At 43.4% G+C, this 20,706-nt stretch overlaps 1 protein-coding gene across 2 annotated transcripts in view; it reads left to right on the top strand.

Annotated features, from left to right (window-relative positions):
- The first annotated feature begins 7,373 nt into the window (after positions 1 to 7,373).
- The window catches only part of LOC116983880 (aldo-keto reductase family 1 member B1-like), a 36,101-nt gene continuing 22,768 nt past the window's right edge, over positions 7,374 to 20,706 (top strand). The window contains exon 1 of one of the 2 annotated variants that reach the window (XM_033037768.1): positions 7,374 to 7,524. In XM_033037768.1, the coding sequence (XP_032893659.1) occupies positions 7,465 to 7,524 (60 nt within the window). In that variant the 5' untranslated portion in view covers positions 7,374 to 7,464. Of the gene's footprint in view, positions 7,525 to 18,820; positions 19,034 to 20,706 lie in introns of those variants that run through there. The other variant, XM_033037769.1, reaches the window with a different exon arrangement.

The following is a 20,706-nucleotide window of genomic DNA, read 5'->3' as shown; positions in this document are numbered from 1 at the left end:
GGTTTTCATCAGTCTGAAAATTAACGTGGCACATTGCTGTGCAAATGGATGCCTCCGAGACAGGATTGGGAGTCGTCCACTCTCAGAACTTTGATGGAGAGGAGCGGGTCCTGCAGGTGTTACAGTACTATCTGGCGGGGCAAGAGTTCACACTCATCATCCTACAATAGATGGGAAAATCCAAGGACACACTAACACCAGCATAACACGCTGGTTCCTCTCTCTACAAGGGAGTGCAGCATGGGAATGCAGATGACCTCTCCCATTTTCACACCCTCTGGTCAGGTCTGTAACAAATCCCAGGTTCATCATTAAGGGGAGGGGAAGTGTGACGACCCATCCTCCTTAATGTCAGCTCCGATACCAGTCACTGGCAGACAGGCCAGAAAGGCCCAGTACCAGGGTCTGGCTGCCGAAAGATACGGTCACTCTGGACTGAGCTGAGGCCACAGTAAAATGAGTCACAGCTAGATCAAATTAGTGATTATTGGATCAACTCACCTGCACCGTGTCAGCCCTGCTCCTTATTAACCCAGCAGAACCCAGGTAGTCCAGCCAAAGGAGAGAAGGGAAAGAGTAAGGGCAAGGAGGACAGGAAGCAAGGGAAAGAAAGATACAGTCCCTTATTAATTGTGCCTCCTCAGTGATGATGAAGGACTATGCCTGTGTGTGGACCTGGACCTTCCTGTCACTATTGTTTGATGTTAGATCTAAAGCCTATTGTGTGTTCACCTTATGATGAATGCCAGTGTAGTAATTGCTGATCCTGTGTCATGACTGATGCCACACATGGCACTCCAATTTTAGAATACTGTCAGGTGCATTCAAAAAAACTTTATCCATGGGTTTACAGATTAATGCATTCAGTCTATGTTTGTAAATATATTGCAGCTCACATTTGAAGTTATATTGGGAACAGCATTGGTAAACATGATGAAATACTATTCGGTGCAGGAGGTATATATGCATGTGCACATTGTAAGTCAAACAATGAGTGCAGTTAAAATCGAGGACAACAAACAAAACTGCATTTTGCTGGAATCTGAACATAAACAGAAGTGTTGGAAGAACTCAATCAATCAAACCGCACCTGTGAAACAAGAAGCCAGTCGATGTTCCGTCAATCATCCTTCCTCGGCATGACATCTTTGCTGAAGGGTGATCTTGGCAACAAAAAAAAACAGTTAAGGACAACCATTCTATTTATGTTTGACCAATCTGAATAGTTCAATGGTTCCATTGCAACAAAGTAGAATGCATTGCACTGGTCTGCAAGTACAGGTAAACCACAAAATTCAGACAGCAAGGAATAGTCTGCGAAGCAAGCACTGCGAGTTGTTTAAACACCATCATGAGGACAATAAGGAGGCATTTTAAATTGTATTTATTACTATGGACAAAGCCCCAAAGGCAATTGACAGTGATTTTTAAGACCCGAATTAGGGTGAATAAACTAAATTTAGACGTGAGGATAGATTCTGCTGAAATGTGTTAATTCTGTATATGTTCTTTCCATGTTCAACAGGTGGTTCATACACACTCAAATGAGACATGTAAAACCCTGGACTCAATGATGTGTCTAATTTTCTTATTTCAAGAAGTTGAATTCCCAGGCAGTGTTACACTGTATGTGTGGACCAACGTTTCCGGCAGAAATTGGAAGAGATATGGCTGAAGTCAAATATCCCCCTTCTGTATCTAAATTGGAAAATGGTTTGAACCTTCGAACTGTGGCATTCAGGGGTTTGAATCCAGCTTACATCCGGTGGAATGCTAACCTGATTCCTTACATGGTGACATGAGGAAGAGACAGCTGATATTGTACCAACACCCAAGAAAAAAGGTAACCGTTGAGATAAAGTTTGGGCTAGAAAAAACGGAACAGATACAAAAGAGAAGCAGTCAAATTTAAATTAGGACAAGAGGCAGACGCAGAGGAACCTTGCATTTTTTTGTTGGAAACTTGAAACAAATATATTTTGTAAATGATTGATGACTCTTTCACTGAAAAGCATTTATTAAAATCCAAAATCGGGCCTGGCATAATTGTAGCTTTCAGCAGAGGGCCACTGACTAAAATAACTTAGCATGTCTAACGTATCTATTGTTGTGAAGAATGGCCCCTAACTGAAACATCATCTGTCAATTTCTTTCCACAGATGGTGCCTGATGCACTGACTTCATCCAGCAGCTTGTTTTTAATGTCTGTTTGAGTGTTATAGATATTATTGGTCCAGCAAAATGTTGATAGTCCACTGTTTGTTCAGAAATCCTAATGGTATCTGGCTCAGGGAGCACTGTTTCCATACTCCATTTAAACTCACAAGGGCCCTGTTTTCCACACACTTTTCAAATTCACCATGGCCCTGTATCCTACACTCCTTTTAAACTCACTGCACTACCTTAAAATCGTCAGTGTGTTACTTTCCACACTCCCTTGAAATCACAAGTGCCTCTTTTACAACACTCCCGCTAAGCATACCTGCCCCCTATTTTTCAAGATCCCTTTAAAATCCCGTGTCCCTGTTTCCCGCAAATCCTTTTTAACTTACTGGGTTTATTGGAAATTTTATTTAAATATCTAAATAAGTGAAGTAAAAATGCATTGGTGTATTATTTGGAGTAACATCCAAAACTGTCAATGTGGCACCATCTAAATCCTGTGGAGCAATCCGAGTTTTATTTTATGTTTTAATTGTGAATGTTGATGTGTGTATGTTCCTTTTGAAACACAAGGGTCTACAATTTACTCTTATTCTAATTTATTATTGCCTTTCTTAAATACTGCCATGAAATTCCAGCAGAAGCAAAGATGTATTTATGGTTCATTTGTACAAAACTACGCTGATTTTGTTGGTTTTATTGCTTTATGCTTCGGTTAGTGAGCAAGTTCGTGACAATGAATAACACGCATTGTTTATTGTTTTTGTTTTGATGGGGGGGGGAGAAAGAAAAGAAATGTATGATTTCTATAATTATTAATAGACTTCTGAATGAGTTCTGCATGTATAATGTGTAAGTAAAGTTGTGTAGTACAAAACTTAGTCACGAGTCTCCTGACTAATCATGTCTCCTGACTAATCATGTCTCTTCTGATTCCCATAACATTAGATCACTTTAATCAGTAATTGACATTCAATTTTTTTGTTATAATCTTGTGATTGTATAGAGTTCAATATACTTTTCTTTTGCATTGTAACTTGTGCCGGTCTGTAATGGACATGCTTACAGGACCCTATTTGAATGAACATATGATTAACTTTGTTATTTATTTTGTTTTATATGTTACTGGGCAAAGCCATGCGCATTTGTGCAATTTTGGGCTGTCGGAACAGCACGTATCACCGGAATAGGTGGATGCAGAATGTGTGTGCCAGCCATAACTATAAATTTGCAACGGGAAACTGTTTCTGCCCACCTCCCTTCAAACTCTACCCATTTCCGACAGAGAAGAGGGATGGAGCAGCCCGGTTGCGTTGGTCCAAACTGGTCAACCGAAAGGACGAGAAAGGCAAGAATTGGCAGCCTGACACCACAGGCAACAGCCATGTGTGCTCTAAGCACTTTGTGGAAGGCGAGCCAACAACGCTCAATCCAGACTCTTGGTTATTTGTTATCGAACTCCCCAATGTCCCCACGTGCGCTCCCTCGCAGAGATGGAAAACCTTCAAATAAAAGGCGAACGTTGCTAAACAGGCAAGACTTCAGTGAAGTAGCTGGCTGGTTAGCCTCATCATAACTGGCAAGATGATTTGACAGCTCAACGATGGATGTGGGAAGCCAGCAGTTTAGTCCTTTCGATTCTCCAAGCCATCTTTCGTTTCCCTCATTGGATCGGGAAGAATTCTTTCTCCACATTTCACGAGTTCATTGTACTGATCAGCATGGCAACGTTTTTCTTCACATGCAGTCGGTAGCAAGGGCTTCCTGTACGCTGCAGCATGAGCAAGAGTAGCGAGTTCGGCTTTTCGTCCCGTCTTTTTCAACCCCCTGTCCGCTAAAAAATGCTTCAAAGCTTCGACTTTCCATCGCAGAAAATCATCCAGTGTCATATCGTCGTAATTTGGGTCAGCCATAACCAATACAAGATTCAAAGATGAAAACTCGGACCGAAAATGTACTCAGTTTATACAGCGCTTAGTTCGCTTTTTCTTTATTCCGAATGACCTTTGACAAATCTCATTATTCCTTGCATTTATTGAAATACTGAACTAGCTTATTACAGCACACTTTTTTAAAACTTTTCTAGCAGGACTTCTTCCCAACGTATAACTTCACTAATCCCATGATGTTCTGCATGTAAGGTGTGTTCAAATTCTAAAATCAGCAATGTCTTTGCAATAATCTTTCAACCGTGAAGGAGGTTATTCAAAACATTCATGTGATGCAGGGCTGGACAGAAAACCTGGAATGAAATAAAATTGAAGCACAAGTCCAGTGGAGAAATTGTAAAGAAATCCTGGAAACATTTTCAATAAAAAGAATGAACCTATTTATATACTGTAATACTTCACCTGGTCATATCAAAGTCATCCCAATTAATTATACATTCGAGTCGTACAGTAGTTGTTATCTTGGCAAACACAGCCGCTAATTTGTGAAGAGCTTCCCACAATGGTAAATGAGATGAGTGTCCAGTTAATTTGTTGTGACCATCTTGGTTGAGGGAGGAATGCTGACCAGAACACCGAGCACGCTCTTCTAGCAGTGAAAAGGGGTCCATACACCACCCACCTTGTATAGGATACGGGGTGCTATTTTTAATTAAAGGTGATAAATGCAAGATTGTAAATTCAAAAGAGATTATACGCAGCACTTTGCTGCCATAAGAGGAAATATGAAAATTATTTTGTTATGTTGTGATAGATCTAGTAATTTGTAGTTTTGACAGGGAACTTGCACATCCTTTCACATGTCATTTTCCTGATGTACAATTTTATGGCAGTCATCTCACCTGAGAGCCCAGTGGTCTTGCTTAACCGCCAAGGTTACAACCTTGCCAGGAATCCCTAAAGAAAAAAGCAATGTTTGCCCATTTACATTATTTCAATAGTGTTTCTTTAACATCTAAACTACAGATAGCTGGAAAAATACTAGCCTTTGGAGTGGCTCATTGTCAAACCTCTCCCAAAATGGATTTTTTTAAATATTTCAATACGTTCAGAATTTTTTCTCTCAGAGATTAGTTAATCTCTGGAATTCATAGGGGTGGTGGAGACCAGTGCATTCATTACATTTAACTTGGAGTTCTTAAATCTTATATTTAAGATTGATATTTGACAGAACAAAGAATTTTGGTTTTTGGGAAACTGGCATTGATGAAGAGTTAACGCCAGAATGAATCAGTCATGATCATATTGAATTGCAGGGCAAGCTTGAGAGGCCAAGTGGCCTACTCCTGCTCCTGTTTTCTTGTGATCTTGTGTTCCCCTTTTTCGCCCAGTGGTATTGAGCAGATCAGTTTATAATTATTTGCAGTTGCACAAATCGGAAATTGGGCTGGGTAGCCACAAATAATCTGCTGGAGCAACTCAAGTATGAATCATTCCCTTCCACCTGAAGATGTTGCTTGACCCATTGAGTTTCTCCGCAGATATTTGTTGCTCCAGATTATGAATGGGTTTTGTTTTTTAACTTACATCAACGCTACTATCAATAATATCTTGTTTTTGTCTTTTTTCGGCATTTCAATTTTTCATTCTGCAATCGTCTAACACCTACTTCTCATCTGTCAGCATTTTTCCATTCAACTAAAGGAAATGAAAAACTTGCTCTTTAACCTCATTTCCCATGATCCAAGCTCCAAACACTCATGGTTATCAGAGATTCACATTTAATCTAGTGTATTTGCCTTTAATTTATGTTTTATTAAAACATAACAGAGCAATGTGGACAAAATCTATTATTTTGCCCATGTATCAACAATATACTCAGCTATAAAAATGTTGGGAACATACACAGTCACATTTGTTTATGAATACGCATTAGAAAATGCATATCAATTATGACACTGGGGGGCTATTGGGGCAAAAGAAACCTTGAATAATAAAAAAAAATGTGCAGGTATCATTATCGTCACTACCAATTTTGTTTCATTTTTATACAAATCCAGAGCCTAATGTTGACTTAATAACGAAAAGTTTCATTTTTGTCAAACAATGGTAATAAGCAAAAGAACACACTGAACTTTCCAAAACTAAGAAATGGCAACATTCAAGCCCTAAGTGTACAGCGGGAAGATTAAATTTGTTGCGTGACCTCTGGGGAAAGCCTTTATTCAGCCAACAAAGGGGATTCTGACACTAAAACAGAAATACTGGAAGGGCTCAGCAAGTCAAGCAGCATATGTGGAAAGAGAAAACAGTCAATGTTTGTGGTTAAAGACCGCTCATCAGAAATGAACTAGTGAACTTTCCTTTCACAGGTGGTTGTCTTTCCACAAGTGCAGCTTGACTGGCTCAGTGTTCCAGCATTTTTGTGCTTTTGTTTCAATTTGACATCTGCGATTGTATTTGTATTCCAAGAGTGATAATGAACTTCCATTTACAATCATTGTTATTCTCAGTTCCATTCCTCTCCTGACATTTGTTACCATTCCTCTCTATCACTTTGTGAATTTTTCCCATTATTGGTTCTCTTTTCCTGATGCCTCCTTAATCATCACTTCTCTCCTTTCGTGTCTCTCCATCCTCCTTTCCCCAATCCCTTCCTCCTTTTCTATCTTATTCCTCTCGCCCTTTGAAAGTCAGTGGGTCAGGCAGCATCTGTGGAGGGAATTTGATGTCCCCAGGGCAGTGATGCTCTCAGATGGCTGTCATAGACTAACAGTGAACTACTCATTGCCTTTGGAAAGTTGTAATGTGATTCAGTGATTGGATTATGTCTTGCAGCTCAGGAATGCCCCTGCCGTCGCATACAGCATATAATCCTCCAACATTTTCGCCACCTCCAACGGGATCCCACTACTGGACACATCTTCCCATCCCCACCCCTTTCAACTTTCCGCAGAGAACGTTCCCTCAACAACTCTCTGGTCAACTCGTCCCTTCCCACCCAAACTACCCCCTCCCCAGGTCGTTTCCCCTGCAACCGCAGGAGATGCAATACTTGTCCCTTTACCTCCCACCTCGACTCCATCCAAGGACCCCGACAGTCTTTCCAGGTGAGGCAGAGGTTCACTTGCACCTCCTCCACCTCATCTATTGAATCCGATGTTCCAGGTGTCAACTTCTGTACATCATTTTGTGTTCATCTTCCCTACCCTCCCCGATTTACTGATCTGTTGCGGCCACTCCTTTGCTTCGTGCACCTTGCGCTGTGGGCGAGGGGCGAGGGGAGGGACAGACAACAGTGGGCGGGCAACTAGTGGGAGGAGGAGCTGGCACCAGTGGGCTGAGTTGTGGGATTCCATTTAAACCCGGGGAGCGCTGTTTACCAGAACCTTCCACCGGCTTCGCAAATACCATGGCTATCACCCTCAACAACGGATGTCGCGTGCCCAACATCGGGCTGGGCACCTGGAAAGTGAGTAACCCTGCCGCCGTCCGACGATCAAGGCAGATATTAACCCTCCGTGTGGCTTCTGTGTTGATAATCTCCAGATGCTGGTTTACTAGATGGACACAAAATGATGGAGTAGCTCAAGAGTCTGAAGAAAGGTCTCGACCCGAACCGTCACCCCATTCATTCCATCTCTCCACAGATGCCGCCTGTCCCGCCGAGTTACTCCAGCAGTTTGTGTCGACCTTCTGGGTTGATGATGAATGGCCTGAGGAGGGAGGGGGTGCGCCTCTCTCTCTCCTTCCTCCTTCCCTCCCTGCTCGCATTGAACGGACGAACCGACCCAAGGCATTCGCCGGCCCGACGGATCACTTGGTGTGTGCGGCCAACGGCCGGCGGGTTGGGTCTGTGACTGTGTTATAGATGGTGACCGATCGAGAAGTTTAGGTGGAGGGGAAAGAAAAAGTACGCGCGTGGAGAAGAGTGACAGGCGGGAGGATGGTGTGCGCGCCACAGTGGTGGGGGCGGAGTGAGTTGGGTCGCGCGCGCAACAGTTGGGGGAGGAGTGAGTTGGGTCGCGCGCGCAACAGTTGGGGGGGGGGGGGGGGGAGCGCGCTCCGGGCATAGTGAAGTGCACGCGTTCGGTCAGCGGCGCGCGTGAACTCTTGATGAGTGTGTGGGGTGAGTAGATTTAATAAACTTGTGTTGTATCTTGACGTGTGTTCGAGTCAGCTCATTTTCCTGGGGAAAATGCGGGGTTGGGGGCGAGTGGGACAATTTCCCACCTTGGGAAAGAAAGAACGTGCTCGTTAAAACGAGTTGTGGAGAAAACGTTTCTCCAGCTTTTTTGTGTACCCTCGTTAAAACGAGAGCGTGCAACCAATTCCTCAAATAAAGAACTTGTGTATGTGATATCTTTGTTCAAAGCTTCAAATCGTCAAGATTTTCCTCTGTTGAAGGAACACTCAGCATCGTTTATTTGTGGTAGGACTGATCAGTGACAACGATGAGTCAGCCTACCGAGAGGAGGTCCAGCACCTGACAACCTGGTGTGCCAATAATAACCTCGTCCTCAACTCCAAGAAGACGAAGGAACTTATTGTCGACTTCAGGAAGGTCAGAGGGGGCAGACATACCCCCATCCACATAAACGGGACTGAGGTGGAGCGCGTCTCCAGCTACAAATTCCTCGGGGTACACATCTCGGAGGATTTGTCCTGGTCCCTCAACACCTCCAAGCTGATCAAAAAGGCACAGCAGCGCCTTTACTTCCTGAGGAGGCTCAGGAAAGCCCACCTGTCCCCCCAGATCCTGACCAACTTCTACAGGTGTACCATCGAGAGCATCCTGACCGCCTGCTTCACGGTATGGTACAGCAGCTGCACTGTTGCGGACAGGAAGGCACTACAACGGGTGGTGAAAACCGCGCAGCACATCATCGGCGCCCCGCTCCCTGCCATGGATGCCCTCCACCGAAAACGGTGTCTGAAACGAGCTGGGAAGATCATTAAAGACCCCTCCCACCCCAACCATGGACTGTTTGCCCTCCTCCCATCAGGGAGGCGGTACAGGAGCCTCAGGTCTCGTACCAGTAGGATGAGGAACAGCTTCTACAATCATACCGTCGCATTGCTGAACTCGGAGTCCCGCCGATAGATTCCTCCGGTCCCTCCGTCCCCATTGTTTAATTATTCTGTATTTTTTATTATTCTGTGTCCTCTTTTTTTATTTAATTTTCTATATTGCACTACTACGGATTGACGCAAAACTGCATTTCGTTGTACCCATACTCAGTATTTGTGCAATGACATTAAAGTTGAATTAAATTGAATTGAATTTCCATGGCAATTGCCCCACGAGCTTTGCCCGGCAGAAAGTAACGGGGTGGGGAGGATAGGAGAGAACTTGAGATGGGAGGTGGGAGGGTTGCGGCGATTGAGTCACATAGTTGGCGTCGAGTTGTGGAGGTATGGACGATTTGTTTTAAGCTTCGATGAAAGTTGCAGAAGTGGTAAAGTGGTGTCGCACTTTACCAAAGAAAGAGCATGGCATGAGACAGCAATTTTTAAAATATCGAGACACTATTAGTCAAACGTGCCCGAAATATTTGGTCTCCAAATCTGAGGAAGGACATTATTGCCATAGAGGGAGTGCAGAGAAGGTTTACCAGACTGATTCCTGTGATGTCAGGACTGTCTTATGAAGAAAGACTGGATAGACTTGGTTTATACTCTCTAGAATTTAGGAGATTGAGAGGGGATCTTATAGAAACTTACAAAATTCTTAAGGGGTTGAACAGGCTAGATGCAGGAAGATTGCTCCCGATGTTGGGGAAGTCCAGGACAAGTGGTCACAGCTTAAGGATAAGGGGGAAATCCTTTAAAATCGAGATGAGAAGAACTTTTTTCACACAGAGAGTGGTGAATCTCTGGAACTCTCTGCCACAGAGGGTAGTCGAGGCCAGTTCATTGGCTATATTTAAGAGGGAGTTAGATGTAGCCCTTGTGGCTAAGGGGATCAGAGGGTATGGAGAGAAGGCAGGTACGGGATACTGAGTTGGATGATCAGCCATGATCATATTGAATGGCGGTGCAGGCTCGAAGGGCCGAATGGCCTACTCCTGCACCTAATTTCTATGTTTCTATATCGTGAGTTTTTGTTGTATTTCGCCCCTGAATGTATCTGTGGGAGGAGAGGAAATAAACCTGGGTATGGAAAAGCATTTAATTTTTAAACAATGCAACCCATGTTTGTGTTGTGAATTGAACTTTTTTTGTTATTTTCCTTTCCACTTCTTGCAGTGAATTATGTCTCCAGCCCATGCGCCCTTGTCACTTGATTGCTCCCAATGTTTAGGCTGCCATCCAACTGACCAGTTCCCTGTATGGCAGTCTCCTTACCTATTCAGACAACACTTTGGGTGTACAATTCCTGCTTCATAGCTGCAGGAGGGATCCCCATACCAAATCGGCTGTTTGGCACCCAGTTTCTATACCTATTAAGCCAGGGTACACTAACATTTCTAGACCAGCGTATTTGCATCACAGTGCTAACGCATGGACAATTTCTGATGGCCAGGAGCATTTATATTTTTGCATTTAACTATCTAGTTCTGTACAGTTTTTTAAATAACAGATTTGGTATCAATCAGTTTGACAGGAAATTGTGACCTACTGATTTCATTGAGCCAGCCATTGTCTTTGAGATGAAGAATTATGAAGAATGTTAGTTGCCAAAGTTTGGACTGGACTGAAGCTGTCATAGATATTGATACTCTTAAATTAAATTTAAATTTCTTTATTTATATAGCACATTTTTAGTCAACTTGCATTGACCCCAAAGTGCTTCACATAATTACATCCACGCACACAGGCAAAGGTGGGTGAAGTGTCTTGCCCAAGGACACACACAGGCAAAGGTGGGTGAAGTGTCTTGCCCAAGGACACAACGACAGTATGCACTCCAAGCGGGATTCGAACCAGCTACCTTCCGGTTGCCAGCTGAACACTTAGCCCATTGTGCCATCTGTCATCCCTTTACCTCTTTACGTTAGCTGCGGGGTGGAAGATTGCAACCTTCACGTGGACCACCCTGTTTCGACGAATGCAACCAGGCATGCAGAATCAAATAAGTTCAAATTGAACAAGTTGTCCTACAACTTTCGGCTGTGCACGCCATATGCAAGAAGATACACAAAATTGCTGGAGGAACTCAGCGGGTGCAGCAGCATCTATGGAGCGAAGGAAATAGGCGACGTTTCGGGCCGAAACCCTTCTTCAGACTGATGGGGGGTGGGGAAAGAAAGAAGGAAAAAGGGAGGAGGAGGAGCCCGAGGGCGGGCGGAAGGGAGGGTGGGAGGAGACAGCTAGAGGGTGAAGGAAGGGGAGGGGACAGCACAGGCTAGCCAAATTGGGGGAATTCAATGTTGATGCCATAAGGGCGCAAGGACCCCAGACGGAATATGAGGTGCTGTTCCTCCAATTTCCGCTGTTGCTCACTCTGGCAATGGAGGAGACCCAGGACAGAGAGGTCGGATTGGGAATGGGAGGGGGAGTTGAAGTGCTGAGCCACCGGGAGGTCATGTAGGTTAAGGCGGACTGAGCGGAGGTGTTCGGCGAAACGGTCGCCCAACCTACGCTTGGTCTCACCGATGTAAATTAGCTGACATCTAGAGCAGCGGATGCAGTAGATGAGGTTGGAGGAGATACAGGTGAACCTTTGTCGCACCTGGAACGACTGCTTGGGACCTTGAATGGAGTCGAGGGGGGAGGTGAAGGGACAGGTGTTGCATTTCTTGCGGTTGCAACGGAAAGTGCCCGGGGAGGGGGTGGTGCGGGAGGGAAGGGAAGAATTGACGAGGGAGTTGCGGAGGGAGCGGTCTTTGCGGAAGGCAGACGTGGGGGGAGATGGGAAGATGTGGCGAGTGGTGGGGTCACGTTGGAGGTGGCGGAAATGGCGGAGGATTATGTGTTGTATTTGCCGGCTGGTGGGGTGAAAGGTGAGGACCAGAGGGACTCTGCCCTTGTTGCGTGTGCGGGGATGGGGAGAGAGAGCAGTGTTGCGGGGTATGGATGAGACCCTGGTGTGAGCCTCATCTATGGTGGCGGAGGGGAATCCCCGTTCCCTGAAGAACGAGGACATTTCCGATGCCCTGGTATGAAATGTCTCATCCTGGGAACAGATGCGGCGTAGGCGGAGGAATTGGGAGTAAGGGATGGAGTCTTTACAGGGGGCAGGGTGGGAAGACGTGTAGTCCAGATAGCCATGTGAGTCAGTGGGTTTATAATGTATGTCGGTCAGGAGTCTGTCCCCTGCGATGGAGATGGTGAGGTCAAGGAATGGTAGGGAAGTGTCGGAAATCGTCCAGGTGTATTGGAGTGCCGGATGGAAGTTGGTGGTGAAGTGGATGAAGTCAGTCAGTTGTGTGTGGGTGCAGGAGGTGGCACCAAAGCAGTCGTCAATATGCAAGAAGATGTTAGTTGCAATATTACTAAAGGTTAAGTACTTTTGAATGGCGTTCTGGATATCATGGGGTTGGGTGAAAAGTGAACAGATAATCAGAATTTGTTGCACTACAGCAAAGCAGTGTGGACTTTACAATCTGAAATGGTTTTCAACACCTTCTATTTCTATGAAGAGAGAATGTAGATCAAAGAAAGTAATTGACCAGACACATAACTTTCTCTTGTGGAAGCAGTCTGACCTGGGAATTTTCAGCATTTATTTCCATTTCAATTATGTTGAAATCAGTTGGAAGTAATTGCAACTGATCAAGTTGTTTATCATTGGCATATAACATGGAAGTAAGTGGCAAAGAGCTGGATGCCATCCCAAACTACAGCAAATCTGTCTCATGATTCTTCAGCTGCCATGTTTCACAGCTTGTTGAGCTTGAGAAGTTGAACACGTGGAACCTGTCTTGGCTTTCATTCATTGTTCTTTATCTCTCTACGTCATCGTCTATATCTCATGTTTCCCTTTCCCCTGACTAGTCTGAAGAAGGGTCGGACCCGAAACGCCACCCATTAATTCTCTCCAGAGATGACGCCTGTCCCACTGAGTTACTCTAGCTTTTTGTGTCTGTCTTTGGTTTAAACCAGTTCCTACACATTTAGTTGGCTTTACTTAATGTTGCGTATCACTTTTTTACAGCTTAATGGCAATCTTTCTGTTTGAGATAGTGGGAGCACTGGTTTCAGAGCTACTGAAGGACGGGAGGCAATGTATAGCAGGAAAGCATTCAAGCCCTGAGGATGAAGTAAATCTACTGAATCTACTGGCGGTGGATTGGCATGTACAAAGAAGACATGCTTATTGCAAATGATATAATTCTGTTGATGTCACTAATCCCATATCAGTAGTAGGGATAACACAAAGGATCAAATCAACAAAATAAGGATTGAGCTGTGAATAAACGATATATGAAAGGAAATAATTATTGATTGACTGATCTGTTTGATTTGGGGTGTATTTACTAAACTAGCTGAAGGGAGCTAGCAATTTTTGAGTTAATAGTTTTAAAGCAATTTATTAGAAGGATGAGGTAGTTAAATGTTTTTAAAACTTTGTAGGGGTGTGGAATTCTGCATGAAAGGATGGTTGAGGAGAGACTTGTTGATCATTTGCTGAAATGTGGATTTTAGATGGGTGGATATTTTTCTGCAGGCAGGAGCTAGATGGATGGAATGTCTTCCTGTTCCATAAGTTTTCTTTGGTACCATATGGAGGGAGGTTTGTTGGTACAGTTTAGAATTGGATGCACGTTGCAAGATTAAGATATATACAAATGAAAAATTGACTTGTGGGAGAGTGAAGAAAGTGGAATTAAAATACTGAGATGATTATAAGGGTGCAATTTATGCTGCAAGAATTGAGCCTATGGAGGTGCAAAGAGGAATGCATGTGGTGACATGCTCTTGAAAATAAAGTGTAGGCTGAAAGATGCCACAATCTGAGTGGGTTTTGCACAGAAGAATGCATGTTTATTAAGAATGGTGACTACAATAACTAGCGATTTTTGAGAGCGATGCTTATGAATTTTAAGAAAGAAAATGCTTTAAATATTGCAGGAGAATTCAACAATCATGCAAGAGAAATTGAAATAAATATCTGCCTCGAGGCTGGGCAGAATGCAAAGATGTGCACAAGTAAACTGGTGCATGCCAGTTGCGTTGCGTTGGGGAAAATTGGGATACCAAGTTTGAAACCAAATCATAGGGACATGTGTTTTATTAAGTTGAGGTTCCAGGTTAGACTCCGTGTTTCCAGGAATTGCGCTATAGTTCAGGAGATAATTACAAAGCTCCTAAATCATTGCATGATTTATGAAAGGAAAGTTGTTTAAACAGGTAGCAGCGTTTTAATATGCATCTAAAATAGTAGATGTAGAGTATTTACATTTTCTAAGGAATTTTTGATGAGGTGTGATGAGGATAAAGCTCTTGAGGTCGAAGATAGTTTATTAGCATGGTTAGCGGTTTGGTTGAGGAAAAAAAGCAGTGCCAAATGGACTATTTTCAAATTGACAGACAATAATTAGTGGGCAGCACAAAATAAAGTAATTGACCAATTATTTATAGTCGATATTACAAATTATCCTTTATTTTATTCATTAATCTATTCATGGGTGCTGATATATACCTGTGGTTAACTGGGCTATAATAAACATGGAATTCACAAAAGAATATGAGTGGGCAAGAAAGTTGTAAAATAAATTTAATGCGATATTGTGGAAAAAACAATACCCATTTTATTAAAAAAAACATTAAATGTTGCAGTTTAGTGAGGGATGTCCATTTGCCATAACAAGTGGCGCAGCGGGCGATTTTCTGCCTTACAGCGCTGGCAGCGCCGGAAACCCGGGTTCAATCCCAACTATGAGTGCTATCTGTACGGAGTTTGTACGTTCTCCCCGTGACCGCGTGGGTTTTCTCCGAGATCTCCGGTTTCCTCCCCCACTCCAAAGACGTACAGGTTTGTGGGTTAATTGGCTTGGGTTTGTACAGTGCATTCAGAAAGTATTCAGACCCCTTCACGTTTTCCACATTTTGTTACGTTACAGCCTTATTTTAAAATAGATTAAATTCACTTTTTTATCATTAATCTACGCACAATACCACAGAATGAAGAAGCAAAAGCAGGTGTTTCGAAATTTTTGCAAAGCAATTAAAAAGAAATAACTGAAATATCACATTTATATAAGTATTCAGACCCTTTGCTATGACACTCAAAATTGAGCTTAGTTGCATCCTGTTTCCATTGATTATTCTTGAGATGTTTCTACAACTTGATTGGAGTCCACCAGTGGTAAATTCAATTGTTTGTACATGATTTGGAAAGGCACACACCTGTCTGTATAAGATCCCACAGTTGACAGTGCTTGTCAGAGCAAAAACCAAGAAGGAATTGTCCATAGACATCATAGATCGAGACACAGATCTGGGGAAGGGTATAAAACAATTTATACAGCTTTGCAGGTCGCGAAGAGCACAGTGGCCTCCGTCATTCTTAAATGGAAGAACTTTGGAACCACCAGGACTCTTCACAGAGCTGGGCTCCCGGCCAAACTGAGCAATCGGGGGAGAAGAGGCTTGGTCAGGGAGGTGACCAAGAACCCGATGGTCACTCTGACAGAGCTCCAGAGTTCCTTTGTGGAGATGGGAGAAAGTTCCAGAAGGACAACTATATCTGCAACACTCCACCAAGCAGGCCATCTGCATCCACAGCTCCATAAAAAAATTCCTGAAATAGAATCCCAAATTATCTGGAATTTGATGGTATTTACTGAACTTTTCAAAACTGCTTCCTGGGTGCTATTTGTTGGGGGGTTTTTGCGGGTACACATTAACAACACAAAGAAGAACAAGGCAAAACGGATCTATGTAACAACACCGTATCTGCCTACTTCTGTTACTCACTTGTACAGTGTTATGCAAGGCAGCTTTCGTTGCCTACAACAGCTTTCGTTGTCTCCTTTTTTCCAACCTGCTCTCATGTGTCATGTCTCATGCTCTCTCTCTCCCTCTCTCCCTCCCATTTCCCTAAAATTACCTGAAGACAACCAGAATTTCCCGAATTTCGGGTAATTTCCTTCAAAGTGGAAACACTGCCTTTATGGTAGAGTGACCAGACGGAAGCCATTCCTCAATAAAAGGCACATGATGGCCCGCTTGGAGTTTGCCAAAAGGCACCTAAAGGACTCAGACCATGAGAAACAAGATTCTCTGATCTGATGAAACCAAGATTGAACTCTTTGGCCTGAATGCCAAGCGTCACATCTGGAGGAAACCAGGCATCGCTCATCACCTGGCCAATACCATACCTATGGTGAAGCATGGTGGTGGCAGCATCATGCTGTGGAGATGTTTTTCAGCAGCAGGAACTGGGAGACTAGTTAGGATCGCGGGAAGATGAACTGGACGACTAGGAAAAGGGGAGATGCAGCGAGACCTGGGTGTCATGGTACACCAGTCATTGAAAGTAGGCATGCAGGTGCAGCAGGCAGTGAAGAAAGCGAATGGTATGTTAGCTTTCATAGCAAAAGGATTTGAGTATAGGAGCAGGGAGGTTCTACTGCAGTTGTACAGGGTCTTGGTGAGACCACACCTGGAGTATTGCGTACAGTTTTGGTCTCCAAATCTGAGGAAGGACATTATTGCCATAGAGGGAGTGCAGAGAAGGTTCACCAGACTGATTCCTGGGATGTCAGGACTGTCTTATGAAGAAAGACTGGATAGACTTGGTTTATACTCTCTAGAATTTAGGAGATTGAGAGCGGATCTTATAGAAACTTATAAAATTCTTAAGGGGTTGGACAGGCTAGATGCAGGAAGATTGCTCCCGATGTTGGGGATGTCCAGGACAAGGGGTCACAGCTTAAGGATAAGGGGGAAATCCTTTAAAACCGAGATGAGAAGAACTTTTTTCACACAGAGAGTGGTGAATCTCTGGAACTCTGCCACAGAGGGTAGTCGAGGCCAGTTCATTGGCTATATTTAAGAGGGAGTTAGATGTGGCCCTTGTGGCTAAGGGGATCAGAGGGTATGGAGAGAAGGCAGGCACGGGATACTGAGTTGGATGATCAGCCATGATCATATTGAATGGCGGTGCAGGCTCGAAGGGCCGAATGGCCTACTCCATTGTTATGTTTATCTATGTTTCTATGAACGGAGCAAAGTACAGAGAGATCTTTGATGAAAACCTGCTCCAGAGAGTTCTGGACCTCAGACTGGGGTGGAGGTTCACCTTCCAACAGGACAACGACCCTAAGCACACAGCCAAGACAATGCAAGAGTGGCTTTGTGACAAGTCTGTGAATATCCTTGAGTGGCCCAGCCAGAGCCCGGACTTGATCCTGATCGAACATCTCCGGAGGGACCTGAAAATAGCTGTGCATCGACCCTCCCATCCAACCTGACAGAGCTTGAGTGGATCTGCAGAGAAGAATGGGAGAAATGACTCAAATACAGCTGTGCCAAGCTTGTAGCGTCATACCCAAGAAGACTTGAGGCTGTAATCGCTGCCAAAGGTGCCTCAACAAAGTACTGAGTAAAGGTTATGAATACTTATGTAAATGTGATATTTCAGTTATTTCTTTTTAATTTCTTTGCAAAATTTCTAAGCACCTGTTTTTGCTTTTTTTTACTATGGGGTATTATGTGTAGATTGATGATAAAAAAAAATGAATTTAATCAATTTTAGAATAAGGCTGTAATGTAACAAAAAGTGAAGGGGTCGGAATACTTTCTGAATGCACTGTATACTTGGTATAAGTGTAAATTGTTCTTCGTATGTGCAGGCATGAGTTAATGTGCGGGGATTGCTGGTCAGCGTGGACTCGGTGGGCCGAAGGGCCTGTTTCTGCACTATATCTCTAAACTAAACTAAACAAGTCATGGGAATGCTGAATAACATTAATCTTTTATTACAATAGCTTTGGACTATAAGAATAAGCAATATTTACAGTAGTTATAAAGGTTTTGTTGAGGCCATAAATAGACTTGTGTAGTTTTTGCTTCCTTATGTTAAAATTACATACTTATCTTGGAAGCGGTGCAACAAAGAGTCAAAATATGAGTAGGTTATTCTAGGATATGTGGAAACATTGTGCAGATTTTTTTTCTAATGTTCTCGCGCCATGTGATCTAAAATACATACAAGATTCTACAGGAACATGGCAGAGGTGATGTATAAGGGAATATTTCCCATTGGTGGAATGGCTAAAACTGAAGATCATATTCTCTTGGATGTTTAAGACTGGTTGGATGAAAGTTCCTCACTTGGATTGATTCTTAAATTCTCTATCCTAGAGAGCTGTGCCTACAGTTGTTGATCATATGGAAGGCTAAGTTCAGTAAGTTTTTGATTTTGAGAAATATGGAAATTGGGTGAGAAAATGTTGATGTCTAGATATTGGAGTCAGTTTTGTGTCTCATACCCAACTCATTTCATGAGCTGCATTCGTCCTGGCAAGTAATGAGTATCACACATTTAACTTGTGCTTTATAGGTGGGAAACTGATAATCACTTGCTATTCATAGGACGTGCAACCTGACTTGCACTATAGCCACAATAGATACTTGATGCCAGATATTGTAAAGGCTATTAAATATGATAGCATTGCACATCACTATACTGTTGGAGTGGTTGGTCCAAATATGTATCTGGATAATGCTGATGTTCAGTATGTTAATGGGGAGGATGCAATAATGGCACCGTAGTTGAATTCACGGAGAGGTGGTCAGGCTCTCATGTTGGCAATGGTTATTGCCTGGCTCTTGTCTGGCACAAATCTTATTTGCCATTTATCACCCAGTGCTGTTTAGGTCTTGGTGGATGTGGGCATGGACCACTTCATTAGCTGAGGAGTAACAAATGGAACTACACTCTAAACAATTATTAAAGAACATCTTCACTTCTGACCTTATGAAGAGAATGTCATTGAGGCAGCTGAAGATAGCTCCGAGGGCCTCCTGGAGTGATGTCCTGTGGTTCAAATGATTAACCTCCAACTATCAGAACCAGCTTCTTCAAGGTATGATTAGAGAGTGATGACTCCCTCATTTCCATTGATGCATTGTATTTGGATTCCTTGATATTGCACTTGATAAGCTGCATCCATGATGTGGAGGAGCAATCTCTTGTATTGTCTTTGGAATTTGTCTCAAATTCCCATATTAGGACCAACGCCTAAATGTGGTCTAATGGTGCCAAAGTAAGTATTGGCCAGAAAGTTGATATCTGGAATTAAGAGATTGTCTTGTGTGAAATGATTGAGCAGTTTGGGTCTACGCTCAGAAGTGATTTTATTGAAACACAATATTCTGAGGTGACTAAGAGGGTAGATACTTGGAGGACTTCCTATCATGGGAACATCTAGAATAGGTGTGGACAATGTTTTGGAATAAGTTGTCAGTTAAGGAATCTTTTAAAGATCATGAATCTTTGAAATTCGGTACTCCAGAGTGCTGCGCTGGCCAAGTTATTAGAGGATGTGTAAAGCGAATTCTAGGCTGCTGGGATTGAGGTTTATGGTGATTGGGCAGTAAAGTGCAGTTTAAGCTAATGTTAGGTTGGCTGTCATCTTTTGAATGGTGGAATGGGTTTGAGGACCATTCTGCCTCCTGCTGCTGTTTCTTGTAGAATGACAATTGATAACATTGGCATTGAACCCCTCCAGTACCATCAACCAGTGATATGTTTGGTTGAATAAATGTCAGTTGTTCCTGTACAAGAGCAGTTTGGCTGAGGCAGGGCACATTTGCAATATTTCTGTCAGAACCTGTCGTCTGGTGTAACCAGTATCCTTAAAGGGCTTTCTCACTGCGACCTGAAGCAAGATTTAACATCGTGGGAACCTTCTGCGATAGCAGTACGGCATTCGTGGACCACCGAGGACCTCCAGCACTAACATTAACGGCAGGTAGTCGTGTGACTTGGTAAGGTCGGGAGAAAATTCAAACATTTTTGAATTTCTCCAAGAGTGCCTTGAGCACTTTTGGGTGAGCGTTGCAACATTGTATGAACGCAGTGGCCCGTGCGATATCCGTAATAACTCTTGCGGGTACCGTGGGAACTCCTGCGAACGGTGAGTAACTGAGCAGTTTGATTGTCTGTGCTTGTTTTACCTCATTGTTAAATAAATATATTTTTTACTATCAGATTGATGTCTGCAATTCTTCATTAACATATCACTACAAGATGAATGTCTCTAATGTTATAATCCCTCTCATGCTGAAACACAAAATAGTTGAAGGGAGGTGAAATAATCACATTTTCATTCTTTTTCATTTTGAGTGTTCAGGTACCTCACTTGCTGAGCTATTTTACTCCAGCAGTTTGTGTCTCTTTTTGTCTAAAGCAGTTTCTAAGACTGGAGGAACTCCGCGGGCCAGGCAGCAACTACGGAGGGAAATGGACATGCGACCCTTTCTTCAGGCTGCCTTATCTCTCTCCCCCCCTCCCCCCAACTCCCACCCCCACACACAAATGCTGGAGAAACTCAGCGGGTGCAGCAGCATCTATGGAACGAAGGAAATAGGCAACGTTTCGGCCCGAAACGTTGCCTATTTCCTTCGTTCCATAGATGCTGCTGCACCCGCTGAGTTTCTCCAGCATTATTGTGTACCTTCGATTTTCCAGCATCTGCAGTTCCTTCTTAAACACAAATGCACCGAGTTCCTCCAGCACTTCGTGTTTTGCTCAGTA

Source organism: Amblyraja radiata, chromosome 19 (assembly GCF_010909765.2).
Source record: "Amblyraja radiata isolate CabotCenter1 chromosome 19, sAmbRad1.1.pri, whole genome shotgun sequence".
Lineage (NCBI taxonomy): Eukaryota > Metazoa > Chordata > Chondrichthyes > Rajiformes > Rajidae > Amblyraja > Amblyraja radiata.
Note: the sequence above shows the minus strand (reverse complement) of the source record. Positions and strands in the feature narration are given on the sequence as shown.